At 35.4% G+C, this 20,506-nt stretch overlaps 3 protein-coding genes across 3 annotated transcripts; 2 read left to right on the top strand and 1 right to left on the bottom strand.

The window, feature by feature from the left end:
* Positions 1–417: 417 nt before the first annotated feature.
* Positions 418–3,936, top strand: LOC145562200 (zinc finger protein GAI-ASSOCIATED FACTOR 1-like). The gene is made up of 4 exons (XM_081622398.1): positions 418–1,323; positions 1,421–1,817; positions 1,941–2,275; positions 2,829–3,936. The coding sequence occupies exons 1-4, from the start codon at positions 1,176–1,178 to the stop codon at positions 3,623–3,625; spliced, it is 1,677 nt and encodes a 558-aa protein (XP_081478524.1). The 5' UTR covers positions 418–1,175; the 3' UTR covers positions 3,626–3,936.
* A 6,987-nt stretch (positions 3,937–10,923) lies between these two features.
* On the top strand, positions 10,924–14,925 carry LOC145562199 (putative protein phosphatase 2C 80). Its single transcript, XM_081622396.1, has 5 exons — positions 10,924–11,071; positions 11,401–12,049; positions 12,660–12,984; positions 13,890–14,042; positions 14,507–14,925. Exons 2-5 carry the CDS (start codon positions 11,454–11,456, stop codon positions 14,801–14,803), a joined length of 1,371 nt encoding a protein of 456 aa, XP_081478522.1. The 5' UTR covers positions 10,924–11,071; positions 11,401–11,453; the 3' UTR covers positions 14,804–14,925.
* A 653-nt stretch (positions 14,926–15,578) lies between these two features.
* LOC145562198 (uncharacterized) lies at positions 15,579–20,000 on the bottom strand. The gene is made up of 5 exons (XM_081622395.1): positions 19,585–20,000; positions 18,571–18,749; positions 18,391–18,471; positions 18,004–18,306; positions 15,579–17,434 (listed from the first exon to the last, which is right to left on the bottom strand). The coding sequence occupies exons 1-5, from the start codon at positions 19,931–19,933 to the stop codon at positions 15,824–15,826; spliced, it is 2,523 nt and encodes an 840-aa protein (XP_081478521.1). The 5' UTR covers positions 19,934–20,000; the 3' UTR covers positions 15,579–15,823.
* Between the last annotated feature and the right edge of the window lie 506 nt (positions 20,001–20,506).

The following is a 20,506-nucleotide window of genomic DNA, read 5'->3' as shown; positions in this document are numbered from 1 at the left end:
ACCTAAACAAACCCAATTAACCCTACAATCAAATTTTTTAATACCGTTTATTTTATCAAAGTAAGCATATTAACAACAGAATAGAAAAGTGACATGATCCACTCAAAATTACCCAAAAAATTGACACAATAAATCTAACCCGAACATAAACCAATTCAACCTCAAATCTAATGAACCAACATACTACGACAAATCGGTGCCGCGAAACACCGATAGGGCCAAACACAAAGCCATGTTGCCGACGAGTTACCCAACGGGTTGACACGATACCGTGATAAAATTCGAGTAAATCAAAACTCAATAAAATAACACAAAATAAAATACTCCATTTTTTACCTCTACCCACGTGCCCGTACTTACACATACACAATTTTTTTCATTTACACCCCCTACCCCCCTCATTCATTTTCATTTTCTTTTTCCTGTCTTTTTTATTTCCTTTCCAAAAAATTAAAAATCTATTTTCTCTCTCCTTCCTTTTTTTTTCCTTGTAGAAGACCAAGAAATGCATAGCAATTAGCAACTCATACTTGTTGACAATTTTGCAGAATTTCTCTCTTTTTTATTTTCTCTCTCCTCCATTTCTCAACCTCACCGTCTTTTCAAAAATCCCCTTTTTAACCCTCTAAAATTGTCCACTTCTTCTTTGAATCTTTCCCTAAATATTCCCAAATCAATTGCTACTTCAACCTCTATATCTTACAATTTTAGAAATTCCCCCTTTTTTCTTTATAAAAAACCCAAAAAATTCCCATCAAATCCTGCTTCTTCTTCGCCGGAAATCGATTCATTTTCCGGCGAAATTTCTGGGTTCAACAACAAAAAGAAGAAAACCCAGAAATTATTACACCCTTTTTATGAATTTTTGAAGTAATTTATTAAGAGTAATTACTCTAATTAGTAGTAGCGTTGGCTAATTTTATCACCCAGTGTCATGTTCTTCTAGTCAGAGAATCATCAGTGCAGGGACCAGCTGGTAGTTGGGAGAAAGATTATTTTTTTTTTTTTTTGGAAAGAAAATAAAAATTGAAGTGATAAAAGCAAATTGACTGGTAGCTGTTGAAGAGAGAGAAAAGGGAAAAAAAATTTGAGTGTGTTTTTTGTTTTTGTTTTTTTTCTCTCTCTTAAAAAAAACCCTAAAAAATATCCTGTTCTTCCCCAAAAATAATTTGGTGATGCCGGCAGATTTGGATGATTCATCAGCTAAAACCATGTCAAATAACACAGGAGCTTCTGGTGAAGCTAGTGTTTCTTCAAGCGGTGATCAAACAGAACCCTTAAAACCCCCAACTAAAAAGAAGCGTAATCAGCCTGGAATGCCCGGTAATCCTTTGATTCTACAACTTCCGTTAGTCATTTTTGTTTGTGTTCTTTGAATGGAATGATAATTGATTTGTTGGTTAATAATTTGAATGAGCAGATCCAGATGCTGAGGTGATAGCGTTGTCGCCGAAAACCTTAATGGCGACGAACAGATTTGTGTGTGAAATATGTAATAAGGGTTTTCAGAGAGATCAGAATCTTCAGCTACATAGAAGAGGGCATAATTTGCCGTGGAAGTTGAGGCAGAGATCGAGTAAAGAAGTAAAGAAAAGGGTTTATGTTTGCCCTGAAATTACTTGTGTTCATCATGATCCTTCTAGAGCTTTGGGAGATTTGACTGGGATTAAGAAACATTTTTGTAGAAAACATGGTGAAAAAAAATGGAAATGTGAGAAATGTTCTAAAAAATATGCTGTTCAATCTGATTGGAAAGCTCATATCAAGATTTGTGGTACTAGGGAATATAAGTGTGATTGTGGCACTCTATTTTCAAGGTTGAATTTTTTATTTTTGTTTTTTATTTCTTAAGATTTTTTTGGTTGTAAGAGATTTTTCTTGGTAATTAATTTTGTGGGGATTTATTTCTTTGTTTGTTTTTGTTGTTGATGAATTGACAGGAGGGATAGTTTTATTACACACAGAGCATTTTGTGATGCTTTAGCTGAGGAAAGTGCAAGAAATCATCCTAATGGTAAGAATAATGCTAATAACAATAGCACTAAGATGGAGATTGAGTCAAAAGCTTCAGCTGTAATCGCTTCGCCGCCACCAGCAGCAGCACCGCCGCAGCCATCAGTGTCACAACAGATGCCTCCTCCGTCGCCATTGCCTGCTCCTCGGCAATCGCCACCGCCAGCACCAGTACCAGCAGCAGCACCGACGCAGTCAACCCCAATTTCTGTGACTCCAGCTACTACTATGGTGTCATCCGTTTTGCCTATTCAGAGTTCAGGTATATTGACCATTTCTTAAGTAGGAAAACTAGGTGGTGTCATATTAATATTTGTGTTTGTGTGCGTGGTTCTCTGATATGCTCTTTATTTATTTTTTTGTTGAATTGTATGATGAGTTTGGTTGTCTTTCTCTAATTTTGTTTGTTCTTAATCTTTGATGATTTTTCTTTGGATTTAGTTTATTTTGTCTGTTGTTGATCTTATTTTTTTCCTTTTTTGTTTTTATTTGGGTTTTAGATTGGATGCTTATATATTAATGCTGACTTAAAGATTGTATTAAAGCTACATATTTTAGTTAAAAGATGTCAACAGAGTGCAGTTGGGTAGGAGATTAAATGATTTTAATATCTTTTAAACTTTCATTAAAGGGGCAGATCCAATTGATTCAAAAGTGTTCAAGAGTGGAAGAGTTGGAAAGAAAGGGGGAGATGAGAAAGGAGACTATGATTGAATTTGACTCTTTTACTTTTATTTAAAGTTCATTTTTAGTGCAGAAAGATAAAAAGGCCATTGCTGTTTAGTGAAGAAACACTTTTTCATCTTGTTTTACAGTTCAAGGGTTGCCCGATAGTCACACTCCGGTCTCGGAAGATGTACTCCCTCCGGTGTCTATAGTCACAGCTGGGTTAAATGGTAGTGGAAGCAGTAGCAGTAGTTGCAGTTCTAGTTGTGGTGCCAATACTAGCAGCAGTGTATTTGCTACCTTGTTTGCTTCTTCCTCAGCTCAACCAGCTAGCTTACAATCTCATGCAAATCCGGCTTTCTCAGACTTCATTCAAACCATGACTCAACCCGAATGCCCTCCATCAGAACTTCCCCAATCTGCACCAGCAGAACCCATTTCACTTTGCCTGGCTACTAATCATGGGTCATCGATTTTTGGGCCTGCTGGTCAAGAACGAAGGCAGTATGCTCCGCCTCCACAGCCAGCAATGTCAGCTACAGCACTACTTCAGAAGGCTGCTCAAATGGGAGCAAATGGTGGGTCTTTGCTTCGTGGACTTGGACTTGTCTCGTCAACTTCGTCTGCTGGACCCTCGGATAGTCTTCAGTGGACTTCTCGACAAGTTGAGCCTGAGACTAGCCCCGTCCAATCTGGCCTTGGGTTGGGCTTACCTTGTGATGAAGGGTCTGGATTGAAGGAACTAATGATCGGAAGTTCTTCAATGTTTGGGCCAAAACAACCTACCCTGGACTTCCTTGGATTGGGAATGGCTGCCGGGGGAAGCCCAAACGGGGGTCTCTCGGCACTAATCACATCAATGGGGAACGGCCTTGATGTGGCTGCCGCGGCTGCTTCGTTTGGAGGACCCGAGTTTGCTGGTAAAGACATTGGAAGGAGCTCATGATATGAGAAGCAAAGGGAGAAGCTAGATTGTACAGAGCATCACTTAGATGTTGCAAGAGAATCAGATATAATTGTAGGTGGGGTTACTTATTTGCAATTTATTATGCCTATAATTAAAGACTTAAGAGGCAGCTGGGGTCTTTTTGATAAATCTGCTGCTTTTATAATGATAAAAAAAGGGCTATAAAATATGTTGTACTAAGTTGTAATTCAACTACTTCTGGTTAGAAACTTTAGACAAATCCATTCCCCCTGTTAAGTATGTAAAAGGGGGGAATTAGTAAATTCATGAATTAAGTTAAGTTCTATCAATTGTCCACTCTCTGCTGGTTGCTTAGTTGCTACTCTTACTTCATGGTTGTTGCAATTTCTTTACTCATTACGCAATATTTTCGAAAGATACGGTGCAGTTTTATTACTATACCTTTGAAAAATACAGTAGTTTCACTACTAAACAAGGTTGGTCTGATGGTGGGAGCTGCACTTGGTGACTTGATAGTCTCAAGTTCGAATCCCACCGCTAGCGCTTGTTTTGAAGTTTACCTTCCCCTGCTCCCCTCCTAGTCTCCTGCCCATGCGCAGATTCACTGTGTATCAGAGCTTCACGGTAGTAAGTTTTCTTCGTGAAGTTTAAATTCAGTGGCAAATTGAAAATAGAGCTTGCTGAAATCTGGTTGATTGCTAGTCAATCAACTGGTGAAGTATTGTTGGCTAAGTGGCTCTAACATCTACTATACTGCAATGTATAACCTAATTAATTGGTTTTAAAATGTTTTAAGAGCTTTAGATTTATGTTGAGAAGAATGAATTTGGCAAGTAGTAGTAAATTGCGTAAATTTGGATGGGCATCGACGTATAATAGTATTGTTGTGCCTAACGCGTTTATAAGAAATTATACTCCTATCATTTTTAAGATGTACCTACTTTCCATTTTAGGTTTTCGTATTCGGTGTTTTAGATTTTACTTTTTATTTTTGGTATACATTTTATTAATACTAATACGACGAACTCTGTATTTAAGGGTCTGTTTATTTTAGCTTAATTTCAGTTCAGTTCAGCTCCAATCAGTTCAGTTCAGCTCTTAATTTCCTTTTCTCATAAAATATTCATTTAGCTCTATTTAATTTAGTTTAATTTAGTTCAGTTCAGTTCAGCTCATTTCAGTAAATGTAAACATGCCCTAAATTGTACACTTGTATGGTTGTACCTAACAATATTTACATTTTACACCTTTTATTTTATCCATTTTATTTTTACTACTCCGTATTGTACAAAGCATATTTCTCTTTCAAAAAAAAAAAAAAAAAAAAAGTAAATTTCTTTTACTTTATTTACTGTACCTTTTTTTCATGCATTCTCTTTTGAAACAAGGTATGTAGTATTAATTGGGCATTATCAAAAGAAAACAGAGGGCATACAAGAAGCAGATCAGATTGGTATGGTTATATTGGCACACTTTCATGTGAGCTTCCTTTGTTTGCTTGCTGAGAGAATTAGCTTTCTTCTTGGATAACAACACTCTTTTGGAATATATATAGTGTATTTATTATCCAGTCAAAGGAAAAAATAAATAATAATTGACACTGAAATAATGTTAGGATATCCAACAATCTGACAAGTTTGCATTTAAGATTGCGTACCCCAAACAAGAATGCTACTTCTTTTGCTTTCTTTAGCCATCTCTATTTGTTTAGGCTTTGCCTTTGACAATTACCGGCCACTGCTCCTCTAGACTCGTAAACAGAAGGTTGTTTACGTCTCGTTTCCAGCTATTATTCGGCACCCATAGCCCCGGCCCCATTCTTATACAATAGATCATGTCTCGTAATAATATGTCACTTTTTAAATTAAGTTAATACTTGATTACCTCCATATTTTGTTAGTGCCTTTTGTCTCTATAACATAATTAATGTTAAAAATCAAATAAATGACTTACGTATGTTTCTAGTAATTTTCAAACTTTATTTATACAAGTGACAAAGAAATGAACGAAAGATATTGAAAACAGCTTAAAGACTAAAGAGGATGTTTTGAAAATTAAAGAGAGAAATTGGATGAAATATAACATGGAATAATAGTAGTGTTAGTTGATAACCAATAAAAGAGATCCAGTTTGTAGTCCTATATATGAGGGCCATGAGGCTATAATGTTGTTATTCTACACAGCAATTAAGTGGATGTCTAGTTGCTTATCAAGTTCCCAACTTTGACGTCGGCAATTGAGAACAACAGTACTGCTGAAACCCCTAGATTCTCATTATTGACATCACCAAATAGGTCCAAATTACTAATTATGCATGCCTAGCCTACCAACAAATATTAATGCTTAATAAACTGTCTAAGGCTAAGGGCTTGTTCATATTTATTGAGCTGAACTGAACTGATTGGAGCTGAATTGAACTGAACTAAAATAAACTAAACTGATTGGAGGTGAACTGAACTGAACTAAATAGAGTTGAAATGAATATTTTATGAGAGAAGGAAATTTGGAGCTGAGCTGAACTGAACTGAAATTAAGCTAAAGTGAACAGGCCCTAAGTATGTACTCCGTATAAAGTTTTAAAACATATTCTAAAACTAAACTCGATCCTACTTTTTGTTTAGTACGAGTAGTAATTTTCACGGGTATAACAAAACCGTGCGTTTACTTTATAATTTTCACATATAATTGTAATTCTATATTTTAAAACATTTTATACCAAGTTCACAAGTTTCCAACCCCTAATCATTTAATTTTCTTTACAATTCTTTGTGTTATACGTAGTATAAATTTAGAAAATCCCAAGTACTAATAATAATAACTTTAAATAATCTTCAACATTATTTTCTTGTACAAATTTTACTCCGTATATTTTATGCGTTAACATGGATATATTTTAATTTTTATTAATTACTCCGTACCAAGTACTGTAATTAACACTTTCATGATGGAAATATTTTAATACTTCTAGGTTTATTTTAGGAATTTTCCATGCTTCAACTTTTTTTTTTTTTTTTTTTTATTTTTTTTTTAAAAATGCCCAAGTTTTTTAGAACCATCAATGCAAGTATGATTCCCAAAACAAAAAGAAAAAAGGCCACCCTACAATATTCAATTGAAAACAAATTCCTATATGTATGTTTGACTGTTTGTTCCTGCCTCAAACCCCCTTGTTTCCCACTAGTGTGTCTCCATCCTGCTGCTGGTTTACATACACACCTTCCCTGAGTCCCTAACTCATGTTATACTCAAAAGTCAAGACATATATCATCATGAAAAGCCGTTGTACGTTATACGGAGTATAAAATATTACTCCGTAATAGACCAAGTAGTATACTCATACTTCGTAGTATTCATGTTTTACAAGTATTATTTTTGTCATTAGGTATTGACTTTTCTCCTCGATCCATCTATATAAATTTACAATGTGAAACAGTAATATAATCAGTTATGCTAGTAGTTCAACTCACCTTCTAGCTCTTTGTATTTAACTTTCGATTACATTATTTTAAATTAGGTTGAAAAAATTGAAGAAAGTTCAAGGAAGAAAGATTGGGACAAAAACTACGTAATAAGTGGGGGTTGTAACCAAGATTGATGTGTAGAAGCAGTTGTTTAAGAAAATAGGCACACACATTCTATTAAGAAAATGAGAAAAGGGCAAAAAACCCGGCAATGCGAAAAACCAAGTGTAAACGGGCTCGGATCCATATTCCCACAAACATTAAAGGTGGGATCACTGCAATCGTTATAAAGGCCATGAATTTGTGCGACCTTCAACATAAACTACGATTTCTATTATTGTTGTCCTTTTCTCATTTTTAATTATGTCACGAGCTCGGTCTACATTTTACATTCTACTATTCTTTGTTCCGTTCTTGTCTTCTAGCTACCACATGTCTATAAAACTATGAATACACCCTTTTTGTTAAGCGAGTAAGTTTGGTGTTGTAAATTTAAGGTCATAAATTTAAGTATTATCATTTACTTGTAATTGGGAGTGAGAGATTTTCGTACCTTTTCTCATTAATCTTAAGTTTTTGATTTTTTTTAGCTAGACTGATTGGCTTGTCTGCTTGTGAGATGTGTCACTTAATAGGGTTTATAAATTTTCTTAATAGTATAGGGTATGTTAATTATCCGAAGTGCTAATTAAGGAAAATAGACTACATGTGACTTGAAACTAATTGTTTTATATTGAGGAACTAGAATGTAGAAGAAGAATGACTTGCATAATTAATGGGCTTATCATCAACTGGTTTAAGGATAGATCCTTAAAAATGGAAGAATATGTTTGTCATGAAGTACTCCACTAATTCCAATTGTGATAAAGAATTGTAGTTTTTAGGCTTTAGATCGTTTTTATGGGTCAGGACTTTCTATTTTCAAATTCCAATACTTTATTTCACTACTACAAAACTTGAAAAATTGACCGCCAATTACAGACCCATAACGGGTCTATTTGATGCAAGAGATCCTACTACCTCCGTTACAGGTTATGTGCAACGGTTTGACATAAAGCAGAAAGGGAAAATGTCTAATCGTTGCACATAACCTATAACGGAAGTAGTATTTAAAATGACGGGTCCGTTATGTGTAATGGGCCCACAGCTTTTATGGGAGAAATATATTAAGAGAGATAGGAGACCAGTTGTTAAATTTAACAGGTCTGCCACCTTTATTCATGATTGAGATACTGATGAGTGATGACGCTCTATCTCTATATTCATTTCATCCTCTTGTTATTTATTTTTCCCTTAAAACACTCCTCAAAAACCCTAAATTAATCCGCTGACTCTCTATCACTTCCACCTTCCATTTAAATTCTTAAAATATCTTAGACATGGAGTCTCTCTTTCTTTCTTTCTAGACATAATCAACATGGTCTCTCTGAATTTCTTTCTAGACATGGAGTCTCTCTTTGATGGTTTCGGATTCAAATTCCATGTTTTTATTAGTGATTAAAAGGGCCATGAGAGGAAGGAGACGACAATGGAGGAACGATGGTTGTGGAAAGGGCGGATAAAACGAGGGTTGATGCGGTGGTTAGAGTCAGGGTTTTGAGGGAGGAAAGAGAAAGAGTAGGTGGAACGATGAAGATATTTAATTTTCTCCTCTCTATGATTTTTACTCCATATTTTGTGTAAGTTTTACATGATTTGCGATTTTTCAGTTTGTTGGATTGATATTTATGATTTAATTTTACTTGGTTGGTTTGGATTGATGGGAATCTAAGCTGTAATTTCAGTTATTTAGGTGTTAATCAATGTTCTAAATAATCGGATAATTGATTTAATTTCATGTTTCCTTTGAGTTTTCATTTTCTAATTCTTGTTTTTACTAATTAACAGTGGCTCCTTTTTCTTTAACATATAGATATCAATGGAGATATGCTACGATGCTTATTGATGTTAAGGATAATTTGTGCAGCAGTGGGTCTTCTATTCATGCTTTCGTGAAGTCGCAAAACAAATGGAGGAACTTTTAAAGACGTAACACATAATTTCAAGTATTGCCATAATTACTTCAATTGAAGGGATCAGTAATAGAAAATCTATATATTTTAGAGGAATATTGTTTTTTATATTCCATATTTTCAAATGAATTGGTTCGTATACTGGGATTTATCAAAATAATTTATTTTTTTTCGGAAAAATTTCAGGCAAATAGACCCCATTTCTTCGTTGACTGGTCTTTTTTAGTTTAGCAAACAGACCCCATTTTTCTTATGACGGGTCTCTTCGCTTATTGAATTATTCTTTGCATTGTTAGTATAACAGACCCCCTTTCTTTAATAAGGGGTCTCTTCTTTCTTAAAAACAGACCCCCCTTGATGAGGCAGTCTATTTATCAAACAGACCTCTTAGCTAGAGACCCGTCCACATGTGCTCTCTAAGGCATATTTGGACGGGTCTCTTCGCCAATTTTTGTAGTAGTGTTTGGTTCGATCTGGTTTTGGGTTTAGGTAAGTGAACATTCCTAGACGGAGTGAGTAATATGTTTAGAGCATTAATCAAACATGTTTGTGTTTATTATTCTTATACATTAAAGAAAAGGATCTTATTGAGCCTATGCTTGTAATTAATAGGTTAACCATATTAGTCTAACTTATTGGTAGTGTGGACTGTGGAGGAAGGATAAAAGCATCCTCACTTCCAAAAAGTTTGGTTAATAAATTTCAGGTATAAGACATGAGTTTGGAATAAATAAAACTCATACCTAATGTTTACCAAAACTCCAAATTATAAACTCATACTTTAAACGGATAACATATAGAGCTCAAAAAAAAAAAAAAAAAAAAGAAAAGGTGAGGAGGATATGACTCATATATAACCTTTAGGTATCAACTATTGGAAAAAAAAAAAAAACTATTTGTAAACAACCAAACACAATACATTTCGAATTAAGTTCAATCCTTTATCACCTTAATTAGCTTAAACCCTGATTCCAAATCCAAATCACTCAATAAAACCAAACACTAATCCATTTTTGAACAACAACTAAACGCAAGTTATTAAGAAACAAGTACCTACTCCATACAACCTTAATTTATTTTTTTTACTTAGTATTTCAATTTCATACCACTATATGAACCAAATATCCGTGAAAATTAACTCTATATTTTTTACGGAACAATTTTCCTAAAAATTGCTTAAAGGTAAATTTATTCCCTATATGCATTGGTTTAAAAACGTATTCCCACGATGTTGTCCACGTAGAATTGGATAGAGCTTCGTATTTTTTTTTTGGTTTCAATATAGAACCGCTAACAGTGATAGCGGTTCTACACATTAAAATCACTAACTCCATTAGCGGTTCTAATAGACAAAAGGAAGTAGAAAATAAATTATAGTGTGATGTTATTTAATTATTTGTTAGCGGTTTTAATGTATAGAACCGTCACCGTTAGCGGTTCTATGTTTAACTAGAAAGAAAAAAAAAATACGAAACTCTAATCAATCTTACGTGGACAACATTGTGGGAATAACTTTTTAAACCGATGCATATAGGGAATAAATTTATGTTTGAACAATTTTTAGGAAAATCGTTCATTTTTTACTAGTAAAGTCATAAGACAATCCTTTACCACTACTAGGCCAATTCCGTGTATTATCAACGAGGTTTAATTGAACCAATTGTATCAATGAAGCTCGTTCAGGAATCAAAACGAATCAAGTCCGTAACAGGCCCATAGATCCGTTTAGACCATTTCAGGCTTGCAAGGTGCAAAGCACGTGATTCCGTTTAGACCATTTCAGGCTTGCAAGTTGCAAAGCACGTGATTTGTGTTTCTCGTTCTGCCATATAATTTAAAATAATAATATCCATTTCTCTCCTCTTTTTTCGGCCAAGAAGAGAGAAAATTCCCCACCGCCGGCACTCTTCTACTCTATTCGCCGGATTTTATTAGGGTTTTATCCTACTTTCGTCAATTATCCAATTTCTTACCAATTAATTTCTAATTTGGTAAGCTTTAAGCTTGATTTATTAATTATTGTTGCTTTTTTTTACTGAATTTTTTGGGGTTTATATTGTTTGATTTAATTTTCAGTTTGAAGCTTATTTGATGATCATTGCAGTTTATTTTTCAATTTCATAAATAAATAAGCTTGCTGCCTTGCTAAATTTTGTGTAATTTCTTTCTAATTTTTGGAATTAATGTAAAAAATATTGTATTATGCTTGAATTGTTCTGGGAGAAATTTATGAATTTACATTTGTATAGATATGTGTTGATTAATTAATTAGTAGCTGTGATAGTTGTGACTTATTGTGGAGATTTGGTTAAATTTTTAGGTTTTATTGGGCTTTGTATTGGCAAGGGATGATTTGGCGTTTAAGGGTTTAAGATGCAATTGGTATCTTTGTCAAAGCTGAATGCTGCTTGTAGTTCGTCTCTCGGAAGATTGTTATCCGGTCGGGTTAAATCGTGGGAGCAGGGGAATTTGGTTGCAAGTTTATGCATTGAGAGTCAAACTCTGAACCAGAGTTGTAATTCTGTGAGGTCTTATAGTAGTCATCGGTTAAATAAGTTTTTGGTAAACACAACTATTGTGTCTTTGTGCTGCCGTGTTATAAGGAATCCGATGGCTGCTTCAGGGTCCCACGCTGTTTCTGGTGATGTATGTGTTGATACATTGTTTAAGGGGTATGGTAATGTTGTGGACTTTGCGAAGCCAGGTGGTGTTTTCTTTGGTGATAGAAGTGTTTATAGTTGTCGAAAAGCTAGTGTTGGTTTAAGAAATCGAGATGTTCATTTTGTTAGTCTAGCTATCCCTGGTTTATCTTACAAGAGTTGGGACTCTAGGCAGTTTCTTGGACAATGCTTGAGGAGTTACCGTGCATCACCTTCTGCGAGTTATTCTGATGGAGCTGCTGCTGATGTCCCATTCGACATTTCTGCTAGGGATGTGCCGCTTGATAATCCTACAGATACCTCTTCCTGGTATGCCCTCTTTCCCGTCATATAAAGGACCTTTTGTTTGACACAGGTTTATGTATTATTGCTTAGGTATTTCGAATTCTTCTGTTTGTTACATGCTAGCTCATTTGAGATGATAGGGATCTAGTGTATGGCAGCTCTTCACTATAAATGCCACCAGTTTGAAAAATTGAACGGTGTTTCAATCATTTAGTTTAGTGAAATAGCTAAATAGTTTGGCTACAGAGTACAATGGTATCATATTGGTTTTTTTTTTTTTTTTTTTTTTTTTTTTTTTTTTTTTTTTCCCCATGTACTGATATAATTATTTTTATTGTAACAATGGTACCTTCCCTATCCATATTCTTTCAAAGATAACAAACATATATATTTCATTATAAATGTTATAGGCCTTATAGTTAATTTGAATAGAAATTAGGACTTGAGAGATGTTTGATTCTTGGATGAATTGATGTTCATATATAGTGAATATCAGTTAACTGAACTTTGAAAAAGAAAAGCTGTATGGGTGTTTAGAAGGAGGCAATTGAATCATTGCATATTAAATACTAAGTAATTTATAAAAAGGAAAAATAATGATAGTGATTAACTTTGTTGTTGTTGTTGACTGTAGTAAAAACGTAAGTCATAGATCCTTGAAGCTTCGTTCAGGATCATGTTACCTGCCACACCCTGACAAGGTTAAAACTGGAGGAGAAGATGCTCACTTCATTTGTGAAGAAAAACGAGTGATTGGAGTTGCAGATGGAGTTGGTGGATGGGCAGATGTTGGTGTTGATGCTGGAATTTATGCTCGACTACTTATGTCTAATTCTATGACAGCAATAAAAGAAATTTCCAAGGATGGGGTAGACCCGGCTAAAATATTGGAGAAAGCTCATGCTGATACTAACGTCATAGGGTCCTCAACAGCTTGTATAATTGCTCTCACTGACCAGGTTGGTGCTTTTGCTTCTCTTACCTGATGAAAGTGAGACAACACTGTTAATTATCATGGTTAAAGTTCTTTGGGTGGGATCTGTTTCTTTTTACATTAGACGGAGCAGTTTCCTGTCTGAATGCCTTGTTTTTTTCACTTATGTTTAAGTGGCCATATTTCTCTAGCTCATCTTGTGTTTTTGCTGCCGGGAGCGCTTTTGCTTCCCACCTCCTCCTTTTTAATTTATTCTATATGCTTCTATTATATTTCTCTTCTCTAAGTTATGCTTTCTCTGCAATTTTTAAAAATTGTTAATTCAAGTTAGAAAAACATATACAGTAACTCCGTTTCACAAATATTACACCATGTTTACCTTTAGAATTTTACAAACTAACGAGCTCTCTTTGACCACTTTTTGTGATTTATACGTAAAGAATAATATAGTCATGTGGGGTCCTATTATATTTGTCTCGATTTATACTTTCTAGAACTTTTTATAATTTTGTTATACATACTAATGGTCAAGGTTATAAGTTGGGAAGGATAAAATTCTCCAAGTTGCAAAATTCGTGGAATAGAGGAAATTGAATTGTGCAACTTAGTTCTCTGCTATTGTCGAGGTGGTCTCTGTTCTACTTAGAGAATTTTCATGAATTGCCCTCATCATTTTATGATTTATCTAAAACATAGAACCATTTATGCTTTCTGTGGCTCTGTGCTATGCGTAGATGATAACAGAGAATACCAAGAGGTTACATGTGTTTGCTGATTTATGTTTCTTTCCATGCCTAATTGGTTAAACAATTCAAAACTTTTAGCTTGGTCACATGACTTTTGTCTGAAACTTTTTATGCCTTTCGGATTTCTTGATATCATGTCTTCTATTGTTGTGAAACGTTCACTGAGTGACTTATTATTTGGCAGGGGATCCATGCCATTAATCTCGGAGACAGTGGATTCATAGTAATTAGGGATGGAAGTACAGTATTTCGGTCCCCTGTGCAGCAGTATGGTTTCAATTTTCCGTATCAGTTGGCAAGTACTTCAGCTGGAGGTGATTTACCCAGTTCTGGCCAGGTACATTTTCTGCTGTTAGCTTTCATGGTTTCTTGTATTAGTTGGATCATACCATGACTACTCTAGTGATGGCTGTAAACATATTTAGTATCCCTTTACCGTAAAGTATTTCATCAATAAGGGCAGTTTTAAAGAGGAATTTTCTCCTCTGCAACTCTTTTTTTTTTTTTTTTTGCCAGCTTTGCAAATCTCTTCTTCCCTATCCCCTTGCTTAGGGATTTAGAGAGCTGGAACTATGGATTATATCATTGGATTGTCGGGGCATGGTTGATCTAGTGCATGTGTCGCATTATATATGGACATATGGTTTTCAATTTTTCGGTTTTTCCTTAAAATTAGTTATGGAATATCTATTTATGCTAACCATTAGACTATGAAATAATACTCTTAACCAAAATGGTTTTTCTAGAGAGTGGTAGTTTCCATGAAAACATTGAATTGATGTTTTATTCTGTTTGTGGCAGGTCTTCACATTTCCTGTTGCTTCAGGAGATGTTATAGTTGCTGGTACAGATGGATTATTTGACAACTTATATGACAACGAGATTACTGCTTTGGTTGTCCAAGCTAAGAGATCAGGTCTCGATCCCCAGGCAACAGCACAAAACATAGCCACTCTAGCGCAACAAAGAGCTATGGATAAACATCGAAAAACACCATTTGCTGCAGCTGCACATGATGCTGGGTTTCGTTATGTTGGAGGAAAGCTGGATGACATCACTGTTGTTGTATCTTATATCATTGGCGAGGATAATCAGTGAGTTGTGCCACTTGTTAGTTTCTTTTTGTGTTCCTTTCAGTTTCCTGGTCACTAGAAATCCGATGAATAGAATGGTGAAACTAACATCGATTTTGCAGCAAATGTTCAATATTTATTTCTTTCTTTGTTTTGGTTCATTCCTTCTCTCCTCTTGTTTTGTCTCACCAAAGTAGAGAATCTAGGGTGCATGCACTATACTTGGATGATAATTGGAGGGAAGGCTAGGAAAAGTGAAAGGATTAGAAAATTTCTTCTTTTACTTGAATCTTGTTTTAATGTGAAATTTTTCTATATATAATGTATATATTAAATTAAAATAAAGTTGCTTTGTAAAGTTATTAACTTGTTATAACAATAATAAAAATAAATAAATAATAATACAGTATGAATAAAAACCACCAGGTGAGTAGCCTTTGCTTTCAAGGGTAGTTCTTTTCGAATAATGGCCCTATCCTGGATTCCTGGTTTTGCCGACTTCTTGTTCACATCATATTTGATGTTGTAATGATAATCCCAAAAAGAAAATTTAAGATAAAAGATTATTGAGGTTAAATTGTAAAAATTTCAAATATCTATAAAAAGAAGAGGTAAAAATAAAATAAAATTGTGTAGCTTTTCAGAAAGATTTAATCTAAGATTGTTAAGCTTGAAAGCTGCCTTTTTTTTTTGGCATTGTCATGAAAAATTAGGCGAGTGCAGCCACTAGAACTGCTTAGATTATTTGAGAATGTCACAAAATGTGGGAGATGCAAGTGGCTTAATTTTGCAAGCATATATAATAAGATAAACTATTAGGGTGCCATTGCTGACATTATCAAAATACAGAAGGAAAGAAAGAAAATTGCGGTTGCCACTGTTCTCAAAGTGAATTACCTACCAGATTTCTAGGTTTCTACCTTAAAAATCACATTACTTAACTATTACAAACATTTTTATTGCCATGGTGACAGGAGCTATATGAAGCATTATGATATTTAGGCAGGATTTCCAACGATGATGCCAACTTATCTGGGTATTGAATCTACCAGCGAACATCTGAAACCTTTGTTGTACGCCTCAGAATTCTTCTTCTTTCTCCTCTGCTTCCATCACTTTCTTCTGTCTCTCTCCTTTTCCTTGCTTCTTTCTCTGCTTGCCTTTCCCATTCCCTTCTTTCTTCCTCCTCTCTTCTTGCTATTTCTTGCTCAGTCTCTTGTTCTTCCTCTCCTCCTTCCTCTTCTCGTCTCCTCTGTTCTTCTTCCTCTTGTTTTCTCTGTTTTTCCTCCTCTCTTTGCCTCTCCTTTTCCTCTTTCTTTCTCTGTTTTTCCTCTTCTCGCTGCCTCTTTTTTTCCTCTTGCCTTCTCTGTTCTTCCTCTTCTCTTTGCCTTCTTTTCTCTTCCTCATGTTCTCTTTCCTTCTCCTTTTCTCGTTTCCTTTCTTCTTCCTCTTCTTCATGCCTTCTCTGTTCTTCTTCTTCTTCACGCTTTCTCTGCTCTTCCTCTTTTTCTTGCCTTTTTTGTTCTTCCTCTTCTCTTTGCTTCTCTTCTTCCTCCTCTTGCCTTCTTTGCTCTTCCTCTTGTTCACGTCTTTTTTTATCTTCTTCTTTTTCACGCTTTCGCTGTTCTTCCTCCTCCTTTCTCTTCCTTTTTTCTTCCTCTTCTTCTTGCCTTCTTTGCTCTTCCTCCTTCTGCCTTTCCCATTCCTCTTCCTCCCTTTTTCTTTCCTCCTCCTCCTTTCTCTTCCTTTTTTCTTCCTCTTCTTCTTGCCTTCTCTGCTCTTCCTCCTCCTGCCTCTTTTGTTCCTCTTCCTCTCTTTTCCTTTTTTCTTCCTCTTCTTCATGCCTTTTCTGCTCCTCCTCCTCCTGTCTCTTTTGTTCCTCTTCCTCCTTTTTTCTTTTTTCCTCCTCCTCTCTCTTCCTTTTTTCATCCTCTTCTTCTTTCCTTCTCTGTTCTTCCTCCTCCTGCCTCTTTTGCTCCTCTTCCTCCCTTTCCCTTTTTTCTTCCTCTTCTTCTTGTCTTCTCTGCTCTTCCTCTTCCTCTCTTTTCGTTCTTTCTTCCTCTTCTTCTCGCCTTTTTTGCTCTTCTTCCTGCCTTTTCCGTTCCTCTTCCTCTCTCTTCCGTCTTTTCTCCTCTTTTTCTTGCCTTTTCCGTTCTTTCTCTTCTTCCTTTTTCCTTTCTTTCTCTTCCTCTCTTCTCCTCCTTTCTTCCTCTTCCTGCCTTTCCTTTTCAATCTCATCTTCCATCTTCATCTCCTGTTCTTCAGCACAAGAAGTGCAGTCCAATATGATTGCTTCCTCTTGAGCTGCTAGCAGCTGGTCAATTGTTGTGTTTGATACATTGAAGGATGCACCTATAATGGTTTTGCTTAGTGACTGCAGCACTGAAGCCTTTCCTGCTAGGAACTGAGGATGGTTCTTCTTTGTTGTGCTGCTGAACCCCATAAAAACAAGTGAGCCATTGTTGAACGATGTTTGTGCCATTGGATGAAACCTTGGGACAGTGAATACATCACCTTCCTCAATTCTAAACCTCGAGTTTTTGCATTCTTTGTTTGTCAGTGCACTTGGACATACCACACGAACCATTCCCTCCCCTTCCAACACTACTGATACCTCTGTTGCCATCGGATTCCAGTGAGGCCCCATTGTTGAACCCTGGATTTTGCAATCAGCAATGCTGTTAGATATAGAATAGTAACTTTTTTATGTGGTCTAACATAAGTGATTTTAATATTTAACTCCGAACCAACTACACAAAACCTACGTATAATTTTTTAGAAACTTAAGAAAAAGAAGCACCCTGTTTGGTAATCAAGACCATCCTATCATTACAATTCTGCTTATTCAGTCTTTACCAACTACTAGGTATCATTTGAGGGGTGATTATCAGATCAGTCCATTTTCAAAGAAGATATACAGTAATACTGGATACCAGTAAATTGATATCGGTGTGGGTGTTTTGTTTGAATATTAGTCGAATTTTGGGGCCTTTAAATAATTTCTTTGGTTGGTAGTTTTAAGAATAACACCTTCGCTGTAAGGGGTGGTTTTAGGTTTATTTCCAAAGTTTATTGGCTAAGATACTACAAGTAGAAAAATACTCAGAATATGCAAGTAATGCAAAATGTGGAATGGTATCTATCCAGCTGAGTTTGTTATTTTAAATAGATCGAGAATGTTGTGACAATGCTTCTGTAAATAGAATGAGTATGTTTGTGGCTCACCTTGGTAAGGTTTACCATGTAGACACCGATATGGGAACCTTGTAATGCGTGCAAATTGTGATCGGTGACTGCTGTACTCCACCCGCTGCAGCTTTTAAAATCCGGGTCTTCCTTGAAGAAATTGAACGTCTTAGAGTGCTTTTTCTTGTTTTCTTTGATTTGATTGCTGTAACTCCGGATTCCTAAGAAAACATTGATAAACAGAAGCTCCTGCTGCCAGAAATTCTTCTTTTTGGTCTCTGCGTGTACTATTGCTGGTGTATCTGTTGCACTTGTCAATTCTTCTACTACTTCCTCAGGTACCTACAGTATCATAATTTGTTATACATTCCGTAGTAAAGTTTTACAAATATTACTGTTCTTGTGAGATGAGAAAGAATTGGGTACCTGGAAAGCCGCTTGAAGGATGCTCTTATCAAAGCCTCGAACAAGGTCATTGATGCTTGAGTACGGCCCAATTAATGGTCCCTGATAGAGGAAATTTGATCACAACATCTTAGTTTTACTGGGACGAAAATGTGGCCAATTGAGTAAGCTTTAAAATTCTTTCTGTCCTATCTCTTGTACCTGTAGTTTATCTTCTTCCGGATTGGCAAAAACAGCAACGATTCTGAGCCTCGTCTCTTCAGCCTCTAAATTGCTATGAAGGTAGAAGAGACTGCCAGACTTGAGTCTGTAAACGTCCCCTCGCTGCAAGCTAACTTTATTTAGTTCATCACTATCAGTCCAGCTTATCTTCCCACTTCCTGCAAAAAAGAATGCAAACTCACCAGTTTTTTTAACTAAATATTGGTGGGTATATAATGTAAGAGATTTGCTTATTGAGCGAGCTTTCAAGGTAGTTCTAAGCATAACCAACAACGGTAAGCATAGTTTATGGAGTTAGCGAGCTTAGTTTGTTGCTCTTGATTTACTTAAAATAGCCTTCCTTGTCTAGAACTAACTCGATCGTATAAGAACCCAGGTCAAGCTCAAACTAGATGTGGCTCGATTGTGCATCTATCTTTGACCGAATCGTTAATCTATAACTGTCCATGAATTGTCTAGTTTAGTTAGGGATTAGCTCCTAAATGACTGTCTAGTAATTGCCCCTAGCTAGATTAATCTATAACCATTGAGGTCGATCTAATCCTAGTGCCTAAGGATGTTGAAATTCGTTGCTAATTACTCGTTGCAAAATTAATATAACTTGCCGATACTTTTCCCAAGGGCTAAAACTCTATTCTTGGTCATGTTATACATTCACACCGAAACTCATGTGTGGTCTTCCTAGGGCAATGTATCACTACAAGTATGTTGAACTTAGGAAGACGAACATTAAACACTCATTTCATCTATATTAATCATAAGCACATCGAATTTGCATTCTTGAACAACACATGGGAGGAGCTATATAATCTAAAACTAAACACACTAAAATTACAAATCATTGCATAATATATTCTAGTCTTCTTCCCATCTAACAGCAATAATAAGGGTAACTTTAATTTCACTAGCAATATGTTTAAACAACCAAAAGTAGATAAATAGTAGTATATGTGACTATTAATTCCGAGCAGACGAGCACACAGAGTTTCGTACCTGTTTTGACATAGAAGACCATGTCAGCATGTAGAAGCACAGGAAGAAAAAGCGCATTAGGCTCCAAAATAATGAACTGAATATGGTAGCTATGTCTTCCTGTTCTGGAACCGTCATCGACATCGACCGCCGATATCTCACCAAACTCGGTCGCAACAACCGGTATCCTTTCTTCCTTCTTCACTAGCCTCCCAATTGTACCAGTGCTCCCACTACTCACAACACTATCTTCATGAAAATTCAATCCTCCATTAACAACACCACAGTTACTTAATAGTAGCAGTATACTACTGATAAAAAGGAGAAAAACACACCAAAATTGGTTCATATTTCCTGATTTATTCATCATTTTATTTGATGATAAATTAATATAGTAAACAGTATTAAACACTCAAAGTGTTACATGAAAAAATGTGTTGGATATTTTTTGTGAATTTAAAGAGTGAAGAGAGAGAAAGAGAAGTGCATGCAGATTACACACGTAGGTGTTGGTGTGGCAAGTGGCAAAGAAAGACTCCAATGAGGTGAGAGCTTTTTTGTTCGTATATTACTACTGCCTAATAATGTATTTTTAGGGTGAAATTTCGAAGAAATTACGTACACTTTGATTTGTATTTATCTAAATTCAAATATTTGGGAATCTTATTTTGAGAAATACGAAGATATATCATGTAAGACTGTTCACCGGATTGGATCGGAAATTTAAAATTTAGATACAAATTCTTGACTAAGGCTACAATAGGTTAAAGTAACCTTTAAAAGTATTTAAATTTATCCTTTTATACTATAAAAGTTACCATTTTTATAACAAAAATTTTACCCTTAGAAAATACAAATTATTTATAATGTGTTATATTAGTCGTATTAGCATTTAGATCATATATTTATTAGAGATTACACACAATCAAACTTAAAAATTAAA

The sequence above is a fragment of the Chenopodium album genome, chromosome 10 (genome assembly GCF_948465745.1).
Source record: "Chenopodium album chromosome 10, dcCheAlbu1.1, whole genome shotgun sequence".
Taxonomy (NCBI): Eukaryota; Viridiplantae; Streptophyta; class Magnoliopsida; order Caryophyllales; family Amaranthaceae; genus Chenopodium; species Chenopodium album.
This window is presented reverse-complemented; position numbering and strand designations above follow the sequence as displayed.

Bases quoted from the DNA above. Each gene is read 5' to 3' on its own strand.
- LOC145562200 (XM_081622398.1), top strand. From the start codon at position 1,176: ATGCCGGCAGATTTGGATGATTCATCAGCTAAAACCATGTCAAATAAC. The intron at 1,324-1,420 runs GTAATCCTTTGA...TTGAATGAGCAG, and splicing joins TAATCAGCCTGGAATGCCCG to ATCCAGATGCTGAGGTGATA. The intron at 2,276-2,828 runs GTATATTGACCA...CTTGTTTTACAG, and splicing joins TTTGCCTATTCAGAGTTCAG to TTCAAGGGTTGCCCGATAGT.
- LOC145562199 (XM_081622396.1), top strand. From the start codon at position 11,454: ATGCAATTGGTATCTTTGTCAAAGCTGAATGCTGCTTGTAGTTCGTCT. The intron at 12,985-13,889 runs GTTGGTGCTTTT...ATTATTTGGCAG, and splicing joins TAATTGCTCTCACTGACCAG to GGGATCCATGCCATTAATCT. The intron at 14,043-14,506 runs GTACATTTTCTG...TGTTTGTGGCAG, and splicing joins ATTTACCCAGTTCTGGCCAG to GTCTTCACATTTCCTGTTGC.
- LOC145562198 (XM_081622395.1), bottom strand. From the start codon at position 19,933: ATGATGAATAAATCAGGAAATATGAACCAATTTTGGTGTGTTTTTCTC. The intron at 18,750-19,584 runs GTACGAAACTCT...TCTTTTTTGCAG, and splicing joins GGTCTTCTATGTCAAAACAG to GAAGTGGGAAGATAAGCTGG. The intron at 18,307-18,390 runs GTACCCAATTCT...ATGATACTGTAG, and splicing joins TCCTTCAAGCGGCTTTCCAG to GTACCTGAGGAAGTAGTAGA.